Here is a 17,596-nt window from a genome sequence, read left to right as displayed (position 1 = left end):
CCCATGTCCCCTTTAAGAGGAGGACCCCGGAGGAGGAAATTGGTTAAATTTCTAATTCTAAAGCCGCCCTGTGAAGAGTAAAATTCCTCTAGCTTTCCCATATTTTGGTGACAAGCATTTGTTCTGGTCAGCTTTCATTATTAATGCCTTTGGTCTCTGATCTGAAGGAGATCACACAAGATGCAATGTTTCATGGGGTGATGGAATTACTACAGAAGTAGATACTGGGTGGGGAGGAGTCGTCGTCAGATCCTGATAAGTCAAACAGTAGCAGTATTCATTGTCAGTGATTTGCTGAAGAAAGTGGGTAAGACATTCTAGCTTACTAGCATTTGCTTTCCTATCAGGGGCCAGCTACCTGCTAGAACGAACTATCTCACCGATGACTCTGCCTCGTTTGAGGTTTTGCCCTCTGGCTAGCTCCTCCTCTCTACCTTTGAACACCTCAACCAATGCCATCCTTCCAGACCTGTTCAGACGCCAGCTCCTTAGAGATGCTCTCACCCACCCATGCTGAGCATTTCTATCTGCACCTTTGACCTTCCCACTTCTATCTCATACAGAAGCTACTTACTCAGAGGTCCGATCTCCATTAACCTTGGGGCAACTTGAGGGCAGGCAGGGTCCAAGGTAGTTCCAGTTTTGTGCCCCTTCTGCCCCAGGACTTCGCGGGCATCAGTAAGTATTGGTTGGGCAAGCACAATAGTAGGAGGAGGACAATCAATTCTCCCAAGTGCCCAGAGAGCGTCACTCATTGTGTTGGCCTCCGGAGTCCCGAAGAAGGCAGGAGAACGGTGAGGAGCAAGGCGCGTGGCTGGCTTGGACGGAGGTGCGGGCTGGGGCGGAGGGCAGAGGGCTCGGCCCGGCTACCCTCCTCGTGACTCCTCCTCCCCCCTCCACGGCTCCGAGTCAGGTGATTCCGGGCACGTGACGGGCACCACCTACCTTGCTGCTCCCGAGTGGCAGCTGGGGCGACCAATGAGGGGCCAGGCTCGGGCGGGGAGCCTATGAGAGCCGGGCGCCGGGGGGCGGGCCGCACAGCGGCGGCGGCTGCCGGGGGCGGCGGCGGCAGCGGCGGCGGCGGACTGGGGAGGCGGCGGCCTGGCTTGGCCTGGCCTGGCCTGTCAGGGCGCGGGCGGCGGCGGCTCCAGCACCATGTCCCTGCAGTACGGGGCGGAGGAGACGCCCCTCGCCGGCAGTTACGGCGCGGCGGATTCGTTCCCAAAGGATTTCGGCTACGGCGTGGAGGAGGAGGAAGAGGAGGCGGCAGCCGCGGGCGGCGGGGTTGGGGCGGGGGCCGGAGGCGGCTGTGGCCCGGGGGGCGCTGACAGCTCCAAGCCGAGGATTCTGCTCATGGGCCTGCGGCGCAGCGGCAAGTCCTCCATCCAGAAGGTGAGTGGGGCCGTTCGGGCCCTCCGCCCCTCCCCCTCCCTCCCCTCCTTGGGGGCGCTGGGGGCCAGCCGGGAGGGGAGGCCCTGAGGAGGGCGGCGGCCGAGGTGGCCGGCTGGGTTGTCCCAGCGCGCTTTCTCTTCTCTGGGAAGCAGAGCCCGGGCGCGGTACGCGCCGGGACCCCGATCTCGGAGTCCACGCCCAGGTCAGCCGAGGCCGAGTGGATCCCCGCACTCCCTGAGTGGCCGGAGCGAGGCAGGTGCCCGTGGCCTCACCTCCTGGGCCCTCACTTCCTGGGACCCAGCCCCCATGCCATTCATGAAACTGAGACTTGCTCCCCGGTTCTAACTTTCCCACACTCCTTACCCGACTCCGGTTGTGTGTGCGCCTCTCACTTCAGGTGACCTGAGTTTGCAGGGCTTCCCAGGTGAGCCCCAGGGAGCAGCGTCAGAAAGAGTTGTGACTAACTCCTTGGTGTTTGTAATGCCTGCTCTTGTTGCTAGTACGAAGGAGACTTCACTGTGACATTCCTTAGTGGGAATGGGGGCTGTTCTTCCACCTGTTTTAGTACTTTTAGCCCGGTGAGTATAATTAGTAGTGATTTCCCCTCTGTGTGTGTGTAGCTACAAAAGTCTTGAGACCTGGAGAATATTTACAGACCTTTGTACATGTGCCTTTACTTGGGAAATGGCAGGAGAGGATGGAGGGCTATTCGCTTTTTTAGTAAGGGGGAATAGAGGCAGGGTTGACCACCTCATCAGCCATTCCTCTTAAACACAAGGTGAGCTGGCGATAAAATGCCAGATCCCTGGCTTTTTGCGCTTTTCATTCTGTGGCAAAGATCTCTCCAAAATAAATCTCTGCGTGATATTCTGTAGACATGATAATTTTAAAAAGTAGCCTTCCAAATTTACGGGATTACTATGTTTTATTATCTTTTCACCGTTACAGCAAAATCTGAGTACATTGATGGCAGGTTTTTAGCAAACTGGTTTTGATTCGTTACAGTGTTACTCACCGTCTAAACCTCAGGAGTAACTATCCATTTTTCCCATCCAGCGAGTAGAGAGAGGGAAATTCGTTTTGTGTTGGAATTGTGTGGATTGTGATAATTGTGATTAACAATTGCGTTTACCTTTTTTTTTTCCTCATGGGAGCTGTCTTTTCCTTGTCAAGTCCCATTCTTCCCCTCCTCATGAATATTCCTTCTCTACCAATATGCCTTTTCCTATTTGGTATAATTTGCCTTTATTTTATTTCTTCCACAAGACTGCAAACCCATGAAGGACAGAGTCCAGTCAGTTTTTTTTCTAATTGTTTGTTAGAGCCTGATGTGGGCATTCTGATAAAATTTTAATGAACAAAACTACTTAAACTTTAGCTATAAATTTTCATAATCTTAGAGCAGATTTTGGCAGAATTTATACAACGAGGAGAAAAAAAAAGACTGAGGAGAGACATTGCTACTGCTAGTATTGTATACAGACAGAGAAAATAGAAAAGTTTTAGCTTTTCTGGGTGATTTGGTTTTAGTAATTTGGTATTTTCTGTTCTGTTACAAGTTAGAGGATAGTGAGTACCAATGGATATACCATTCACTTTTCATCTCTCTTAAAATTTTTGCTGTAGGGTCACATTCTTTATGTTAATTCTGGGTGGAGTTTTGTACTTATTTTAAATAAAAAGTGGAATAGTCATTAAATTGTCCTTTTTTCTTTTAACAGGTGGTGTTTCATAAAATGTCACCCAATGAGACCCTCTTTTTGGAAAGTACCAACAAGATTTACAAAGATGACATTTCTAATAGCTCCTTTGTGAATTTCCAAATATGGGATTTTCCTGGGCAAATGGACTTTTTTGACCCAACTTTTGACTACGAGATGATCTTCAGGGGAACGGGAGCGTTGATATACGTCATTGATGCACAGGTAGTTGGACATGACGATGTTTACTTTTCTTCTCTGATGGCGGAAGATGTAGGAACAAAGGAAAGTTGTTTATCTTGTCATGTGCTTCTTGCAGTTTGTTTCTTTGCCACTAGATTTCCTAACTCTGAGAGGTGTACCTGCAGAGGTGCTTTAGGAGCAGGCATGCCTTTGTGCAAGTACAGAATATGAGATGACTAGGAGATAGGGTTTATATCTCTGAGTTCTAGTTAGTGAGCAGTGTTCCATTTTTGTTAATAGTAGATATTGCTATATTTTTATTAACTGTTGTAATGTTGTCACCCACTGAAAAGGTCTTATCAGTGTCTGTAATGAGGAATGTGAGAACTGAGTCAGTAAATATTAAGTGAATAGTTTCTTTAGTTGTCCAAATTCATTTTAGCTCAGCTAGCACTTATTGAGGGCCTAGCATGTGGCAGACACTCAGATAAATGGGACATGTCTCTATCCTTAAGAATCTTAATTTTTTTCTAAGCTTAAGCATTAGCTAGGAATGAGTTCTGAGGTACAGACTCTGTTATGAGTGCGTTCATATGTATGACCTAATTTAATTTCTTCTTCACAGTGCTGTAAGGTAGGTATTGTAACTACAATTCTATGGCTGAGTAAACTGAGATCACAGAATTTAAGCAATCTGCTTAGAGTCACACATCTAATAAATGGCAGAGCTGGGATTACTTAAAAAATTTTTTATTGGGAATAAGTGTCCATTTCCATTTCCTTTTCTTATCAGTATTAAAAATTACAAGCATTAACTTGGTAGTTGAATTCTTAACAAGAGAGATTGAAGATCTATTTAGTGGTATAAGTTAATGTAGTTGTTTGAATACTTATGAATGATTAGGGTAATATATATATTCTGTGGTTGGGGAAAGAGGTGGTTTGAGGCTTTCCTAACGTAAGATTTCTTTTTAAAAAATATTTTGTTCTGACTTACAGGATGACTACATGGAGGCTTTAACAAGACTTCACATTACTGTTTCTAAAGCCTACAAAGTTAACCCAGACATGAATTTTGAGGTTTTTATTCACAAAGTTGATGGTCTGTCTGATGATCACAAAATAGAAACACAGAGGGACATTCATCAAAGGGCCAATGATGACCTTGCAGATGCTGGGCTAGAAAAACTCCACCTTAGGTAACAACCTGTGTGTTTGATATGGGAGCCCTGAAAAGTGTGTAAATGTATTCCCATCTCTGTCATTACAAACACGTAGCTCTCTGTTACTGGTATACCCTTCCCAAATGTGTAATGTTTTTGATCTTTGTTGAATTCAAGCAGTTTTGGGAGCCTGATGTTACTGAGAAGTTACTTCCCCTGCTTTTTTGCATATTCCCAGAGGTTGAAGTCATGCGAGGTCTGTTTCTGTAGGTGTGTTTACAAATTCATCTCAAGAGACTGGAGTCAGGCTGTTGCCTCATGGCATCAAATCTGCTTTGGGATTCCCCTCTCTTGGTTACATTCCCCCCCCTCCCCACCTCAGTTCAAGGAATCTCACATTTGTTGTAGAACTCTGTAGCTTAATCTTTCACAGTACCTTTCTCAGTAAGAAGAGCCTTTTAAAGAGGGCACATTTTAAGTTTGGATTCTAATGTTTCTTGTTTATGTTTTTTAAAACACTTTATGCTTTTATAAACCTCTAAAAATTGGGTGAAGTGATTGTATCCATTAAATCTGCTTAGGGTTGCTATCAAGTTAAAGAACTGCTGATTTGTAATTTTCATTGCAAAATTAATATTAAAGAATACCTACTAGATAAACTCAGTGGTTTGTATGCTTGTATTTTAAAAATATGTGAGAATTATTTCCTGCATCTTTTTTTATGGTTTAGGTAGAAATGAGTAATAAAAAGTACCCCCAAAAATGTTCTTTTGATGGTACAAACAACTTAAAGGGGAAGCAGCAGAGAGACAACCGTAGCTATTTCCTTATCCTTGCCTTGTTATAATGACTTCCCTCTAGCCTCAAGCCAGCCCCTATCCTTACCGTAATATTCCCTAGGGCCTCCGGCTATAAGATCTTTTTGTTACTCTCCTAAGAAACCACATAAAGTCCCATTGACCTTTAGCCTGGATTAAAATAAGTGCAAGTAATTCATGTTTTTAAAAAAATTCAGTATTTGTACGAGAAAGTGAAAGTATATTCCAATAAAACGCCTCAGTCTTATTTTTCTACCATGAATGATGGGTTTTAAGCCATGATTGTCCTGTGTTCTCCAGGACCCATAAGAACCCTTCTGATCCTCTTAGCACCATGTCAGTGTCCCTTTCCAGAGCACCCACTTCAGTGGTATACACTATCACTTTTTCCAGTTCTCTGTGGGGCCCTGGGCCTTGTTAACAGCATTAAACTTTTATTAATTACTAGCAGATCTATGGATGAGGTTCTTTTCATTTCCAGTTTCCAGAAACTCAGCTTCCTAGAATGCCCTGTGCTTTTGGAGGTTCTTCCTGTCCCCATCCACCTCCAAATCTCACAGTTCCTGCAGGGCCTTCTTACATTGCTAGCCTAAAATATACCTTTACCTTAGTGCCTGTGGGGGGGACAATCTTGGTCTTACCTCTTCCATTGTTCTAACATCTAGATTAGAGCCCCATCTAAGTTAGGTTCTTAGGTGCACTCTTTGAAAGTATCTTTGAATTTTGATAAAAAGTGTGATATAAACAGTTCGGTGTGTCTGACTTTGTTATCTGTGTTTATAATTACGTAATGGATACAGCTGTGTAACTAAGAGTATACTTCCTGAGTGAAAAAGCAGGTATAGTTGACCACACTGTTTAAATTGTTAAAAGCCTCTCTCTCTCTCTCAAGTATGTGTTTTGTTAAATCTACAAATTTACTTCCTTGTGTATCTTTTTGGGCCCCCAGATAGCTGCGCCTTCTCTCTAGAGCTCCTGCTCTCATCTTCCTTAGCATGTTATTTACATAAATTCTAAGTGCCAGTTTTATTCATTTTTTTACTCAACAAATATTCATGAATACTCTATAGGGCAGTGGGCACGTAGCTGTGAGCAAGGCTGACGGCCTCTATTCTCATGGAGCTTACATTCTGATGAAGGAGACGGCTCAAAAGCACATAAATAAACATATAGTGTAATTTTAAGTACTCATCAGTGCTATGCAGGAAAACAAAGGGGGAAGAGGTTGAAAGCAGAGGGGACAGAAGTACCATTTTAGGTGGGGTTAGGAAGGAACTTTCTGAGGAGGTAACTTTTTAGCAGAAACCTGTACTGTGTTCTTATTTAATAAATGTCACCTGTCTCCTCTGAGCTTTCTCTTATTTTTTTGGTCAGTTGTGGGCTTAAGAACCCAAGCTTTTTGGGTCAGATTGCAAGGACTTAGGTGAATGTTCAGGTTTCCGTATCTGAAAATGTTTTCCTAGTACTCCCTCAGTTGCCCTCTGTGTAAATGTATTAAAGGGATGGAGAGCTACAAGCCAGGTGGGGAAATTGCATGTGTCATCTTGAGTGAGGGAGATGGTGCACAAAATAGGCTTTATTTGAACGTACTAAAATCAAATGTGAAGAAACTTAAAAATTTTATGTATTGTGATTAATTGTTGTTGGACTTTTAAGATATTTTTCAAATTAATCAAACTATGTTATGTCTTTCAGCTTTTATTTGACTAGTATCTATGACCATTCAATATTTGAAGCCTTCAGTAAGGTGGTGCAGAAACTTATCCCACAGCTACCGACCTTGGAAAACCTATTAAATATCTTTATATCAGTAAGTGTGCTATTTAATTCAGTGTTGTTTCTGGTTTTTGTTGAATATATTTGTATTATCAAATTCTCCCCAAAATGCCTTGAATTAATCTGAGTCAAGCTTAAAGACACACAGTTAAATATTAAATAAATAATAAAAACATTAAAAAAAATGGCTTGTGCTATTTTCTGAAATTTTCCTTAATACTTACCTTTTTTTGTCTTAAAAGGCTCTGGTGAAAAATTTTCTCATGCTTTTCTTCATTAAAAATATCTTCGTGATCTTTTATTCCTGAAGGAAGAGTAGAAACTAGGATATACTGGGTGTTGGGAATTAGACTCAGTTTAATCTCTGGTTTATTGGAGGTCACACTGAAAAATTGATCCTTGTTAACTATAATCTGTGTCATATTTCACATTTCTTATTTTGAGGATTCAGCTTAATTAAAAAGGATATTCTTCCCATCAGTTTAGCATTCAGCGACTGTGTTTTCCAAACACTGCTTTGAAGGACTCAGTGTGTCGTGATCCCCGATTCTTTGGGCTTTTGCACTATGCTAGATGTTGATGTGAAACATTGTTTGCTAAGTGCCACATCAAACCTTTCTGGTAGCAGGATCATTTGAATCAGAGATTGATTATTGTCAAGAAAAGGATTATCAGAAATGTAGCTTGGCTTGATTTTTGGAGGATTTTGTTTGTTTTTTGGTGGTGGCTTAGAAAATAATTCATTTAAGTAAAGAGAATGAAAGAAGAACAAATTTGAGTGTGCTATTATGTCAGTAAATCAGAGCAGAGAAACGATTTGACTTTTCTTCTTTGGATAAGAGAAGTGTCTCCTAAGCAAAGTACTGTTTACTCTTGGTATTGGGTTGTATCGTTAAAAATGCTCTTGGATGTTAATGATTCAGGATCTTTGATAAGTTTACAAATTGTGATTCTGTAGAAAATGAACACTTGATTTTGTTTTTTCCAAGAATTCAGGTATTGAAAAAGCTTTTCTCTTCGATGTTGTCAGCAAAATCTACATTGCAACAGACAGTTCTCCTGTGGATATGCAGTCATATGAACTTTGCTGTGACATGATTGATGTTGTAATTGATGTGTCTTGTATATATGGGTAAGTTGTGTTCGTGTATATTTTTGTAAGATCTCAGACAAGTGGAAAACCACGAGTTTGACTTGTTAGGGGATTAGTTTCTGAGGCATCTAGCAAGTACTGTATGAAGCGGAACTGACCACAGTGCTTCAGTTTGGAGCATAATTTCTCTGTGAGTGGACTGCTGGGTCTTACTCTTTCCGAGTGGATGGACAAGAGCAGTTGAAAAGGTGTGGCTAGTGCCAGACTTACATCAGTGAAAGTTTCACCCGCTTTAATTTCAGGGGTTTGTACTATGTCTTCTCACTACCGAGACTTTTCACTACTGTTAGATCAATAAACTAGACTAATTTATTTAAAACACTGAATAACAAGAGTATGTACTGGTTCCTAATTTGATTTAGGTTCTGTGGAACTGAGGAGTCCTTAACCTTTCAGGGAGCACAGAAACAAGGAATGTTTGACCTATACATCTCAGTTGCTAAGAAGTCTCTAAAATATAAACCTTTTATTTAAATTCACCACACTTTATACAGAAATTTGTAAAGAAAGAGTTTTGTAGAATAGTCCAGAAGACAAGTGAAAACGTTGGTGGATTTACTAATAATTATTTGAAAAGCCAGTAACCTCTGCAGCCTCTAATAGTGATGGTTCATCTTGTATATTAATGTCGGCCCTCCCAAGCACTGTCCTGAGCTCTGACAGTACCTTTGCGTTTTGATACCTCTGTCCTTGATCTGTTGTTCCTCTGTTCCACCTAGTCTGAATTCCTGTTTCATCTCTTCTCTACCCGGCACTTTGGTCTTTCTGCCTCGCTTGTCAGTGTCTTTCTCTGGCTGCCTCGGGGTAGGAGAATGCGCTGGTCTTAGCTCTTCTTTACCTGTCTGTTCTTGTTTTCCATTCCTGTCAGTTTTGTGATTACACGCTTGCCTTTGTTTTTATTCTTTCCCCAGTGAAAATGTGATTTTTGTCTGTACATCGTGCAGAAAAGTTTCATGTTCCCATTCCTAATTTTAAAAAGAGATGAATAGAATGTATTTTTTATAATAAAAGAATCAAATTTAGTTGTAAATTTTATTTTCAGTATAAGGCACATTGTAAACTACATTACACACAATAAAGTACATTATAAAAAAGAAAAGAAACAGCCATTATTTCATTATTATTAACCTGTGTGTGAATTTTGGTATGCTTTATTGAAGTTCAGTTTGTTGCTTACTTGGCTCTTGATTTGTGTTTTTTTGAAGGGGGCTCCATGTAATTCTGACAATCTAATCTGATAAATGAAAAAGCCTTCAGACCCTGTCCGGCTCACTGTGCCGGCATCAGGATTCCACAGTATCTCTGATGGACCGCACTTACTTTAGTTTTTGTACTCACTCCTTTTTCACTACTGACAATTTTCATATTTCAGGCCCTTCTTTATTTGCCGAGGGTGTCAGCACTGATCAGTGTGAAGGAAAATTAGAAGTCTGCTGTTTTCCATGCGTCCTAGGTCAACAAGGTGGTGTGAGCACATGGAATGATTATGCAGCAGGGGCTGGGCACCCACAGCTGAACACAGCTTCCGTTCCACTGGGGTCGAGCCAGCCTGTTTTCTCAAAAGACATTTAGGAAACTGGGTAGAATGCCTTGTTGTGCAAATGTGACAAAATGCCGAGTTGGGAAACCTATAATGAACGATACTTTGTTTTAAAACAGGTTAAAGGAAGATGGAAGTGGAAGTGCTTATGACAAAGAGTCCATGGCCATCATCAAGCTGAATAACACAACTGTCCTGTATTTAAAGGAGGTGACTAAATTTTTGGCACTGGTTTGCATCCTTAGGGAAGAAAGTTTTGAAAGGAAAGGTAATGACATTTTAAAAACCATCTTTATATAAAGGTCTTTGTCATAATTTCTTAGGTTCTGGAAAACAAGAGAAAACATTGTTGCAGTGTTAGAGGATTTACCAGTTAGTTTGATCCCCTGGAGAAGGGCATGGCAACCCACTCTAGTATTCTTGCCTGGAGAATTCCATGGACAGAGTTGCCTTGCAGGCTGCTGTCGGGTCACAAAGAATTGGACATGACTGAGTGACTAACACTTTCACTTTCATGATGTTTTCAACTACTTTTGTGCCTTTCCTTCCATGAACAGTCCGTGCTTTCTCCTGCCTTCTTTTGGTCTTTGGTTTTTAAATCACATTTTTTATTCCAGCCTCTGATTTTACATCCTTCTGTTACCTGTCTGCCTCCATTTGGCTTCCACCTGAACCAGTCTGCTGAGGTGGTTTGAGAAGTTACCAGGTCACCTTCTTGCCACATTTGGTGGCCTTTCCTTTTCAGCCTTCCAAAGCAATGTGACCCTGTCATCCAGTCCTCTTTCAAGCGCTCTTCTCTCTGCTTTCCCAAAGCAGAGCTCTTTGGGTTCTTTGTGTGTCTGTTTCTCTGACCACCTGTTTCTTCTAACTACTTTTCTTTTTCTCGGTTCTGAGTGCCCTTTGGAGCCAGGGCTTCTGGCTCATTTCTTCACTTATTCTCCTGGTGAGCACATCACATCTATGGCTTCGGTTAATCTCCGTGTAGTTGACTGAAAAATTCACCTCTCCAGCTCTGACGTGGGGCTGTTTCCATCCCGTGTCTGGCGCTGTCAGCAAGGCATCTTTACCGAAATGTTGACCTTCCCATGACGTCAGAGACCAGTGACTATTCCCCGTCGGCTCGTGACTCTCCTGGCTGCTCTGCTTCTGCTACTAGCTACGCCGTTTCCTGGTGTCCACGCTTAGCTGTGTGCCGTCTGCTAGTCGTGTGGTGTGATTGCTTCCAAGGCCCTTGCACAGCATCTCACAGAGGGTGTTCTTTGTTCTCCTTTTTCCATTCTTTTCTGTGGTTTCCATTGAATCTTCACCAACTCTTCACGTTTGTTTCTTGTGGAACTTCCTATCCTTTCCCACTGTTGGTGTCTCCAGTACAAGTCCTCGCCCATCCAGGCCTAAGGGGCTGCCTTCAGCATATACACTGAGGGCTCAGTCTGTGTCGTCCTTTGTTCTCGGGGCAGACTAGTTTCCAGAATGTTCCTTTTATCATGTTATTTAACTACTCAAGGACCTAGAGTAGCTCTGTTACTCATGCAACAAGTTCCTTTTTTTCTGTCTGGGTTTGTGATATTAATTAATATTGAATGAGTTAATATTATTTCTCTGATGCTCATATTAATGAAACATTTTAGATATACGAAGTTTTTTTGATAAAACGAAAATGTATATATTCCCCTTTGAGCTTAAGATTTGAAACGTGACCGATACATGTTTGTGTTTTGTGTATTTCTCAGTTGAAACCCTCTCTTGTGCTCTGTTGAATGTAGTGTTTTCTTTTTCCTGTGTCTGAATTAGTCTTTTAGTTCTTATCTATCCTTAAACTATATAGGGTATTATGTATCTTTGTGTAAACCATGTCAAAATGTAAGTCATCTTCTGCAACTTGCTTGCTTCTCTTCATTCAAGATTGGTTTTGAGGTTTATCCATATCAATAGCATGTTGCTTCAGCTCATTTGTCACTGTCTGTGAAATGTGTATATCACAGTTCATATTCTTCTTACTGTATGTTTAGATGATTTTTAAGATTACAGATAGTTCTGCAAGAAATTAATGAACAAGTTTGCCTTTGCACATACAGAGAATTTCTCTAGAATAGTGAGTATTTAGGAGTGAAATTTATGGAGGGCATATGTATTCGGTTTTACTGTTGTTCAGTCAGTTGCCCAGTCCGACTCTTTGTGGCCCCATGGACTGCAGCCCCTCAGGCCTGTGTCTCCCTCACCATCTCCCCAAATTTTCCCAAGTTCGTGTCCCCTGCTCAAGTTCATGTCAGTTTTACTAGGCATTGTTGAATTGCTTTCCAAAGTGGCTTTATAGTTTTCACCCCAGACAGAGCTTTGTGGGCGTTTCTGTCGCTTCACGTCCTTGCTCATGTTTAATGTTGTCGGATTGTTCAGTGGTTGTCAGTCTGGCAGGTGCGAAGCAATGTCTCGTTGGGGTCTCCTTTTTATTTCTCCAGTTACTGCTTAGAGCCAGTGTCTTTCTCTTTGTAGGCGCTCTGTCATGTCTGTTTCGGCTTCTCTAGTGATTTATTTGTTCCTATGCTTTTATCTTTTTTGTGCCTCAGGAGTTTCTTATCTTTTTCCATTCTAATCTTTAAAAATTTTTAAAAACTTTTGGTTCCTGGAAATTTTCAAGTAAACACAGAAGTTGAGCAGCACGGCGATTCCATGTACCTGTCCCTGCGTGAACACATGGTCAGTCTTTTGTTTCCTGTATATCTTCATTTTAAAAAAATCCTTTGTTGTGGAAACTGTCAAACATAAAAGAGTAGAGAAAATAATGTAAGGAAGCCCTTCTTATCTGTCACCCAGAATGAACAACTATCAAAATCATAGCCATTCTTATTTCATCTCTATACCTTTTCTCTTACTGGGTTATTTTGAAGCAAATCTCTGACATGAAATCATTTTGTCTGTAGAGATTTCAGCAGGTATCTCTAAATAATAGTGCTCTTTTTAAAGCGTGATGGTATCACCATTAATAGATGTTAAAAGAAAAAAAAACTAACAGTGATTTCATATCATCATCACATATCCACACATTGTTCAGGTTTCCTTGATTGTCAGTTTAATTTCACCATTTGCAGAGAACTCAATTTTATTGTAGTTGAACTTATCAAAACCTTTATTTTTTTCTGAATGTGAAGGAACTCCTTAATTTGACTCTAACCTGCTTCTTCAGACTCGTTCCCAGTACTGCTCCCAAGAATCGTCCGCTCCCGTCTCCAGCCAGACCAGCTTCTTTCCTGTCTTCCACCTGTGTGCTGCGTTCGCAGTGCCAACTCCCTGCTGTTTTCTTATGATTTTGCTCCTCTTCCCTGCCTATTAAAATCTTGCCCGTATCCTCAGAGTCTTCTCTGCACCCTGAAGTTTTCTTGGCTGCCTTTGCCTTGCACTTGACCCTCCCACCTTTGGCTGCTTCCCCATCTGTAGGCACTTTGGCATCAGATCTTGTGGTTTGTTTCTTGTGTGTTGTCTTTGTGTCACGGTATCCTCGAGGACCTAGGTGCTTCTCTTTCAGCTCTGCTGTTCTCAGTACTAGCTGCTAGTTTCAAGTTCTTCTCATGATGCGGAAGGACTTCTGGATCTCCAGCAATCTCCTCCAAATTCTGGGCACTAAGGAGGATTGAGGGAGGAATAGGGAGGTCTTCCTTTTAAGGAGACTCCATGGAAGTCTTTACACACTTGCACTTTTCTTGGTGGCTGGAATTGGTCACATGTCCATATGTACCTACAAGGAACCCTTTGACTAAAATTTGATTTGGAAGCCCGTTCATAAGCAGAAAAGGACAGAGTTGCCCTCCCTCCCCTCTGAGGTTGGGGAGCTGGCTTCCTGAGGCTCTGCCCTGTGGGCCTTCTTGATAACCTCCCATCCCCATGGCTCTACTGAGCAGTTTGTGTAACTCTTGTTCCAACTGTTTCCTTCAGCTTTTCTTTGCCTGCCCCAGAGACTTGTAAAAGGAAAAACTTGATGTATCGAAGTATTTTACTTTCACTTTATAGAGTTCATTGTAAATTTCCTTAGCAAATTTGTCTTCCTAATTGCTTTTTTATTTACCCTCTTCATTCCCAGGCCCAGAGGTAATCAGTGTTAGTAACTAGGGCATATGCTTTATCATGCTTCCATTGTAGAGAATTTCTCAATTGGATATATGTTTTAAAATACATACCAATTATTTCTTTCTGTCACCAAATGTTTCCTAGCAGATAGTTGACATTCAGGGTGCCTGATCTTCCTTTTTCTCTCCTGCAGGTTTAATAGACTATAACTTCCATTGTTTCCGAAAAGCTATTCATGAGGTTTTTGAGGTGGGTGTGACTTCTCACAGGAGCTGTAGTCACCAGACCAGTGCCCCCAGCCTGAAAGCGTTGACGCACAACGGCACGCCACGAAACGCCATCTAGCCTGGATGCCAGTGATCGGGGCTCTGTGCCAGCTTATTCTTCACTCCAGGGTCAGATGCCACGTACTGCAGGACATGGGAGTTGCCGCTTGTGAGAACCTGGTGCCTGTCCCACTAGAGACAAGGGGTAGAGTTTCTCATTTGGATGCAGACACCTTCAGCCAGTGGTGTGCAACTGAAGCTACTGTTTCTTTAAAAAAAAAAAAAAGGCAAAAAAGAATTCCAGAGACCACAGAAGCGTGTGTCTTTCTCCTCTTGGGGGCCCTACTTTAAGTAGTTGGGACATCTTGGACCTGGAGATAATAGCCGTTAACCCGTCCTTACCAGGGGATGTCGCCATCAAATACCAGTTGAAAATAATAGAACTGAATTTTTATATGCTTCACTTAGATTCTCATTTGAATAGTCTCTAAAAATCCTGCCTCGCTTAAGTTCTAACACTGCCTCTCAGATTTCAATTTTGGACCTTACACACCTCAGACCTTCTAAACGCATTTGCTTGCTAACTCAAGACACATGGTCTGACTGCAGCAAAAAAGGACATTCCTGTATTTGTTTCTGAAGAATTGAGAAAATTTTATGCTGCATCAAGTCAAGAGCAAGTCTCCAACAGTGGCTGCTGCGTTCGTTCCTTCAGAAGTGTTGAGGAACAAACTTTGAGACAGAAGATCTTTGCACCTGTGTTTTGGATACCAGATACCTGGGTTCCTTCCCTCACATTTGATAAATGATTCTGATCACTGCTTGAAAAAAAAGGGAATTAAAAAAGTTGTTTTCCCCGTAATCTCTTCCTCCTCTTAGGAGAAAAACTCATCATGTCATTGAAATATTTAGCTCATTTTTCTTTAAACTTGATACCAGTCTCCACGTACCTTTTATTCTAAGCTGTTGAGATTCTGTTAAGAATTGCTGTTTTGTTGCCCCTGAATGACCCAAAGGCACTGGTGGACTGTCCACTGGGGGTTGAGAGCGTACGGCACCACGACATGTGTCATTAAACATACTTCGTCTCCAGTGTTCCGACACCAAGTGTCAACTGTGGTACTTTCTTCACCTAGGATATTGATTTATAATTGGTTGTTTTGTTGAAAGTTGATACCCTTTCCATTGACTTAAACTTACACATTACTTTTACTCCACATGCCCAGTTGTCATATATTCCAAAGCCACTGGACCGCTTGAGGACATAAGTACCACTGTTACATGAAATATGTGTATTCAGGTCTGTAAACCCAGCTGTGTGACTTGGAGGGCTTCCTGCAGATGATTCCGACTGATGAGTATTTACATGGACCATAGTGATATCCAAAAGAAAAATGCTTTTATATTTATAGGTTATTTCATTGAACTATATAAAATGGGTATCAATAAATGTATTTACTCCAGAATCAGTTTTTTATTTGCATAAGATATGGAGGGTTGGGGCAATGGAACATTGGCTTGTCCCACTGTGATTTTATAATCCATTTCTTCTTTTGCTGCCTTGTATGGTTAAGATGCTGGTTATGTTTCAGGACTTAAAGTTCTGTCCTGGTGCAGGAATTTCATGCCTTGTGTCCGGGCATCTCTCTCTTGCCCATTTCTGTTTAGGAGATCTAAACTGAGGTAAAGATGGGTCTTTTGGTTGTGGTGGTTCATGGTGGGGACTATCCAGGGCCTCACATATTTGATGTGTCATATCTAAGCCAGGAAGCATAGAACACATTTTACAAAATATGTATTGATTTCAGTTTAGTTTTCATTTCTTCCAGTTTCTGAGATACTCATGGCTGCTAAATCGCTTCAGTTGTGTCCGACTCTGCAACCCCATAGACGGCAGCCCACCAGGCTCCCCCATCCCTGGATTCTGTAGGCAAGAATACTGGAGTGGGTTGCCATTTCCTTCTCCAGAGATATTCATTATTGACCCTTAAATGTCTGTTTCGCTTGCATAGTTAGGTTGGATCTCGGTTGGGGAAAATATGTATATTAGGAGGTAGGTAGGTAGAGGTTGAAAGATCTTTAATTTTGTGATTGGGCTATTTAAAAAAATGGAAATCACAAAAACAGGTTAAAACAAAAAAGCCCTTAAAGTGCTATCTAATCCTATATCCATTTTTAAATTATGGAGATTGAAATCCAGAGGAATAAAGAGCCCTGTCTAGGGTAATAGGTGGGATGACCATTGTAACTTAAACTCTCAATCCAGGGTACTGTTGAGAGCAAAAGGGACGTCGTTAATCACCACCAGAGCAGCAGGTGTGTACTCTGCTGTTCGGAGTAAGCCAGGTGGCAGCTCAGTCACAGATCTAGTTAGTGGTGAAGGGGCGCCTGTGCTCCAGACCTGGCAGCCCTCTGCTGCCTGCCTGCTTCTTCAGCCTCAGGCTCCCGTTGAACCAGTGGAGATAATGCTTCAAGAGGGACACGGGTGCCCATAAAATACTATTTTTCTGCTACTATGGGAAGTTATAAATTCAGGGAGTGATAAGGAGAACAAGTGGAAAATGGTGAAACAGACTCAGGGAAAAGGAAACAAAAGTCAGAAAACTTAAGGATTTGCCTGAAATGCTTTGCATCTCCATGGATGTTTGTATGTACCAGGCTACCTCAGACAGCTGGCAGAGATGGTGGAAGCATACCTTATCATCTTCTGCAGCAGGGTGTTGGAACTGTTTCACATAACGCTGCCTCTCCTGTACACGCACTCATTCATACATACATGTGCATATGTGTACAGACACTTATGTAATATCTCAATAACCGAATGTTCAAGGTATTTGGAATTGTATATATTTACCTCCTACATTTAGGGTTCTGTGTATACACACAGAAACAAATGACTTGAAAGATAAAATGATTTTCACAAGCTTAATGTGTGTAATTCGTGGGCTTTGTTAAGGTTCTGTATCAGTCCTGTTTTGCAAATGCTGACAGCTCTTGGAGTTATATCCAGAAGAGGTTAATTAGTGAATATTGTTATTTTTCATCTAAGCTACCAAAGTAACTTGAAACATTCCCCCTTTGTCTCCCAGAGACCTTGAAGGAACACAGTCTTCCAAGGGACTGTAGGCGGCAGCTGGGCAAAGCTGGAGTGTATTTCCATTAGCAGTGCTTGAACTGGTCCTGTGGAGCTGAGGGTCTAGCCATAAAGAGCATGGAGGGAGGGACATGAAGGGGTAGCAACTACTAATCATTTCAGGTGTTTGTGTGTATTACCTCATGTAATCTTCACAGTACCTGGCGAGGTAGGTCCTCTAGTTCTATTTGCAAATGGGGAAACAGCCCTGTGGAGGTGTGGTGGTCCATGCAGTTTGATTCTAGAACCCGCATCCTTCAACCATCAGTTTGCCTCACTTCATAGGGAGGGAGGGTTTGCTCATGGAAAATTGTGCAGAATACAAATTCTGTAAGGTTTGGAAACTGCATTCTGTAGTTCTCGGAGATTTCCTATGTACAGTAAAATACTAAATTCTTTGAGAAGACCTGCAG

The 17,596-nt window shown here is 41.9% G+C and overlaps 1 protein-coding gene across 1 annotated transcript; it reads left to right on the top strand.

The window, feature by feature from the left end:
* Nucleotides 1-1,022: 1,022 nt before the first annotated feature.
* On the top strand, nucleotides 1,023-15,153 carry RRAGC (Ras related GTP binding C). The gene is made up of 7 exons (XM_069549379.1): nucleotides 1,023-1,392; nucleotides 3,114-3,317; nucleotides 4,275-4,474; nucleotides 6,952-7,066; nucleotides 8,022-8,164; nucleotides 9,845-9,993; nucleotides 13,978-15,153. The coding sequence occupies exons 1-7, from the start codon at nucleotides 1,156-1,158 to the stop codon at nucleotides 14,127-14,129; spliced, it is 1,200 nt and encodes a 399-aa protein (XP_069405480.1). The 5' UTR covers nucleotides 1,023-1,155; the 3' UTR covers nucleotides 14,130-15,153.
* The last annotated feature ends 2,443 nt before the right edge of the window (nucleotides 15,154-17,596 follow it).

Source organism: Ovis canadensis, chromosome 1, assembly GCF_042477335.2.
Source record: "Ovis canadensis isolate MfBH-ARS-UI-01 breed Bighorn chromosome 1, ARS-UI_OviCan_v2, whole genome shotgun sequence".
Classification (NCBI taxonomy): Eukaryota; Metazoa; Chordata; class Mammalia; order Artiodactyla; family Bovidae; genus Ovis; species Ovis canadensis.
The sequence above is the reverse complement of the archived record's forward strand: the minus strand, read 5'-3'. Positions and strand labels throughout refer to the sequence as shown.